The sequence below is a fragment of the Dreissena polymorpha genome, chromosome 7, assembly GCF_020536995.1.
Source record: "Dreissena polymorpha isolate Duluth1 chromosome 7, UMN_Dpol_1.0, whole genome shotgun sequence".
Lineage (NCBI taxonomy): Eukaryota > Metazoa > Mollusca > Bivalvia > Myida > Dreissenidae > Dreissena > Dreissena polymorpha.
Genome location: NC_068361.1, coordinates 22292417 through 22297416, shown reverse-complemented (window position 1 = coordinate 22297416; position 5000 = coordinate 22292417). Strand labels below are relative to the sequence as shown.

Genomic DNA, 5000 nt, shown 5'->3' with positions numbered 1-5000 from the left:
CTTACCTCGGAGGAAGGCCGAGCGTTTGAGCGAGTACACGTCGCCTTCCCCGCCGCGGAAGCACTCGCTAGCAGACAAAAGCCCCGCAGAGGGAGCGAATTCTTTTGCGAAAACTCGTGGACTTTACTGTATGTATATCATTCGGGTACAGTCATGGCTCTTATCGTGAGTTCCCTTGATTAAATCTTGAAATATATGGGAACCCACGTCGCAACGCAGATAACTTTGAACCATGACCATTAATTCGGGGAACCCGATGGTAATAATCGTGTCTGGTGGAAACCAATTATTTTTTTTCAACACAATACTTTTAACAGGCCGCATACTCTCGTATCTGAAAAGAAGATCAGACCAAGTCAGGTTGTCGCATCAGCATATATAAAATCGTGAACTGATTTCAATAAAGCAATCGCACCGTTTCATACATGCTATACATTGTATTTTATCCTGCAATCGTATAGATGGACAACGATTAGTTTTTATCTGACCAATCGTGGGGTTCGTACGTAAGCGAGAGAAAAAGAGTTTCCCATCGGATAAACATGCAATTACAATGACCGATTACCTTTGTCCAATGTTGGCGCTATATTCGAATAAAGCTTAGTATAGTTCTGCAAAATGTTAGAACAAAATGAAAACTGGGTTATTAGTATTGGCGAGTAATCTTCAATAATGACCCTATAGTGAAAATTGTCAATTAAATACATGTTGTCGGTTTGAAGATAGCAGCTGCGCGCAAAAGATAATTGAATGACATTTTAAGATAACAATACATATGCTTATACCCAAAACATGGTTTTAAAGGTTTTAGTTCTAACTGTTCTTTAATATAAATAGTTATGCAATCGAATAGTAACAATAAATTGACCTTAAACCGAAGGGTCGAAAATACAATCAAGCTAGGTCCCCATGCAAGTTTGTTATATCAAACGTTGAAGTTACAATATAACGTTTTTGACTCTCAACCGCATGTTTAACGCCTTAGATAGCCTGGTTAATCCATCTGCCCGAACGCCTTTGATCCCTCTAGCAATTCTTTCTTCAATTACAAAACAATGATTTTAACATGTATTGAAAACCTGGTTATAAAGGAAGACGTATGGTAGAGGATAGGAGATTTAGACCAATAACCATGGGAGAATGTATCAAATGTTTAAATCTGATATGTAGCATCTAGACTTTAAAATTGCTTCCTTTACTATTAACGGTGTATTCAATTAACGTATCACTGATAATGTTTTCAAATTATAAATTTCTGAAAAATCATAAACTAACATAAACTGATTTCTCTTGAATTACTGGTATTTACTTTAGTGGTAAAACATAAATCCCATATCGATATTATATTTATCTATCATGGTTTGTTGTCGAATAACCCACAGTAAGGAGTATATAAGCGTAGAAATCAAATCACGAGTACGAAGCACGAGTGATTTGATAACACGCATCTATATTCCTTACTGTGGGTTATTAAAAAAAATATTTTGCAAATGACGTCACTTTCATTGAAAACAAATATCGTAGAAAGTAAATGACGTCACGTTAATTGATACTACTGAAAAGCTGACATGCTATAAATGATTTCTTAATAACGATTCCTTACAAATAACATTCTTTGTAGGCGTGGTTATGCCACTTATCACCAAATATACATTTTTTGTTTCATTACATTTATATACATGCTACATTTATTACATTTCTTTTAGAGCGGTTTTTAGCACGTGCATTGTACTGCAATATTTTCTTTATTTATTCGGAACTATTTTCAAAACATTAAGCTCCGCCCATAATTAGTTGCAGAATAACCCATATACGATTTTCTTCTTAGTTTATATAAAATTTGGCACGTGCCGTGTTAGAATTTAATATACAAAACTAGCACATTCATGTTTAAGGCATAAGGCTATGGATTTTAGTACACGCTTAAAATTGCATACGTGGGCACCTTGTGCAGTAATAGTTGTTTTTTTACAAATTCTCGTCTCTGCATTCTTTTCAGACTACGTCGCTTGTTGGTGTGCTCCTTCTATTGTTGGCAAATGAATACACAGGTGTATGTGAAGCCGCAGGTGAGGTTTTTGATACATGTATTTATTGGCGACGCATGTACCGCTTTGAAACATAACTGTTTGCAAGAAAACATTCACATTCTCTTGTATGCAGAACTTAAGGATACTATCAAGGAATACCGGCTTTTCATGTACTATAAAACACGTTCACAATTCAGAATCATTCGGAGTCTAACTATTTTTAAGACTCAATACAAGCAAAAATGAAACGACAGAAACACAAGACAGGTGTCAGTATGACATGGATGTCGGTATTGTTGTTGTCACTAATCATTTTATAGACCGAACAAATCCGCAGCAAAAAAAACACACACAATTCCAAATGAAATTTATGAATGCTGTTTTATCACTCAATTGTAAATTAAAACAACACAACAATTCGAGTCACAGACAGATCAGAATGGACTGGTATATGCGTATGTATGTCATAGCTGAACAACTCAATTAACCATAAACTATAACTTCAACGTTCAATTACTTTATGGTTTGGAATACAAAATCGGTAATTCGAAATAATCTTTGCGCAGAACCAATCAAACCTCTGCAAGGATGAACGCGCACTAAGTCAGACAATAATACTGTTATTTAACTATCATGTTATTGAGATGACAGAACACTTTGTGCAGATATAATTACAGTTTAATACATGTAGTTTAGATAAACATTTCATATTTATCACTCGTATTGACAGCAATGATATAAGTTAGGAATATAAATGCTTCATTGAAGACCAGGAGACACTTTTGATACAATAAATAACACATGAAAATTGTATTTATTTAGCTGAAAGGATGTGCTTACCCAGACTAAATACTCATTTTACCGGTCGTCATTGTGATCATCATCACTATGTCGACTTCTTCTTCGTTGTCGTCATAATCGTCGTCGTCGTTCTCATCATTATTATGATCACCATTGTCATCATATGACAATGTTCTTATCGACATCTTATTTTTGTATTCATGTCGCTGACACGTTATGCATATATTTTAAGTATAACATAAAGTCTTACATGTAGCTTCTCATTCGATTTTGCAGTCGTCATCACCTCATTCTTACCATTATAGACGTAATATTGCTGTTTTGTCGGCACTCTCATATACAAATCTACATTTTCAGCATAACATCAGCATTATAGTCATTATCGTCGTCATATAATATATCTTCATGAACATAAGCCTAATTATCACCTCCTCTTGTGTCATCACATGATCATAAACATCATCATAGTAATAAAAATAACTGCTTAAACCACAATATACGTCTTCTTACAGATGTGTCGGCCACTGTCTGCACTGTAGCTGGGACAGAGTGTAGCGCAATCACAAACTCCTTCTGCGACGATGTGAGCCTGAAATGCAAATGTGTGGCTTATGCAACTGAGTCAGGTGCTACGTGTACAATCACGGGTACGTTTATATTATGCAAGCCTGATTAAACTGTTGATGTATTTAAACACAACGCTGGTTGTTTTGAACATTTATACTATTATGCATTAAGTGCTTAAAGCTTGAATGTATCCATTTAGCCTGCGCCGATGTCGGTACCTGCACCGCGTTAGACACCAACTCAGAGTGTTCTGGGTCGACCATAGGAACTGACAAATGCCGATGCAAGACAACGCATCTGATGGGAAACGAAGGAAAATGTTCAAAAAGTAAGCTAAGAATGCTATGATAGATTCAACGCTATTTTAAATGCATTGATCTATATGTACTACAATCAATAAGTAAGTTTTCTATAACTAAACACATATCATGCAGATATGCATACTTTCAAAAACTAGCTTAGTGTGTGGCTGTTCAGCCCATCCTTGTGATAAACATTTGAAAACTCATATTCTAACGTAATCCGGTTCACTCAAGAATCGTGTGTCCTTTTAAGTTTCTCCACAACGAGTAGAGGGCAATAATTTAAAAAGGGTATCCATTTTATGGAACTATAGCACTAGCAATCGCGTGTACATAAATTGTATGTCTGATCATATTTACTATAAAGCAATGCGATATTTTATTTTGGTCGGTTCAATTTCTAATAAAATCGATAATTAGACACGCCGCCCACAATCCTGCTTACGAACATGTATTTTGTGTTTGTTTTCAGAATGTTCTCAAGCATCTGATTGTACCGGTGACGATGCCAACTCGGAATGTTCAGGAACCACCGCGGGCACTGACAAATGCAGGTGCAAGACAGGATATAGCCTTGGAAGCGCTGGAACTTGTGTCTTGGGTATTTTTTTTACTATTACGCAAATAGCATTAATTGCAGTCAGTGATTTAAGATGTATTCTAGCTCGACTTAATGGATGATGACAGCACGTGCAATAATTAAAAAAAACAGTTTACACACTGGACCAGATGAATATGAAAATATTTGTTCTGTTATGAGTTATTTTAGTTTAAATTTAATGAATCATACAGCGTAACAAACGTAAAACGGTTTAAACCTGTGGAGTGATTATGTTGTAGTTGCTAATATGTTCTTTACACGAGGATGGATAACATAAGCAAACACACGGAGTATTCAATATATCTTTCGAGATGACAATATACTGTTAATCCGGACGATCTCGGTTTCAATCCTGGTAGGGTCAAATTAATATAAAAAAATTCATTTGTGTTAAGGGTATACATAAGTTCTTTATTTTCGTTTGAGCATTTACAGTCACAATACAAAATCATCAACAACATATGTGAACAAGTCACTTTACCCAAATTTTGAGTGCACATGACATTCATATGCACATTATAATAACATTCGCTTTAATAAGATACTTAAGTGTGATCACTGACTTGTAGAAATCTGAAAAACACAGTAATAATAAGAAATGCAATTGGAAACAAACATTGGTATTCGAATATCAGCTTTTAAAAAATAGGATATTAGAACAGTATGTTTATTTTCGATCTACCCTAGTAAACAGTAAAT

The 5000-nt window shown here is 35.1% G+C and overlaps 1 protein-coding gene across 1 annotated transcript in view; it reads left to right on the top strand.

The window, feature by feature from the left end:
• Positions 1–5000, top strand: part of LOC127839526 (protein psiO-like) — a 17288-nt gene that overhangs the window by 8006 nt on the left and 4282 nt on the right. Inside the window, exons 2-5 of the mRNA XM_052367916.1 lie at positions 1961–2069; positions 3344–3478; positions 3598–3726; positions 4173–4301. Of these exons, the coding sequence (XP_052223876.1) occupies positions 1961–2069; positions 3344–3478; positions 3598–3726; positions 4173–4301 (502 nt within the window). The remainder of the gene's footprint in view (positions 1–1960; positions 2070–3343; positions 3479–3597; positions 3727–4172; positions 4302–5000) is intronic.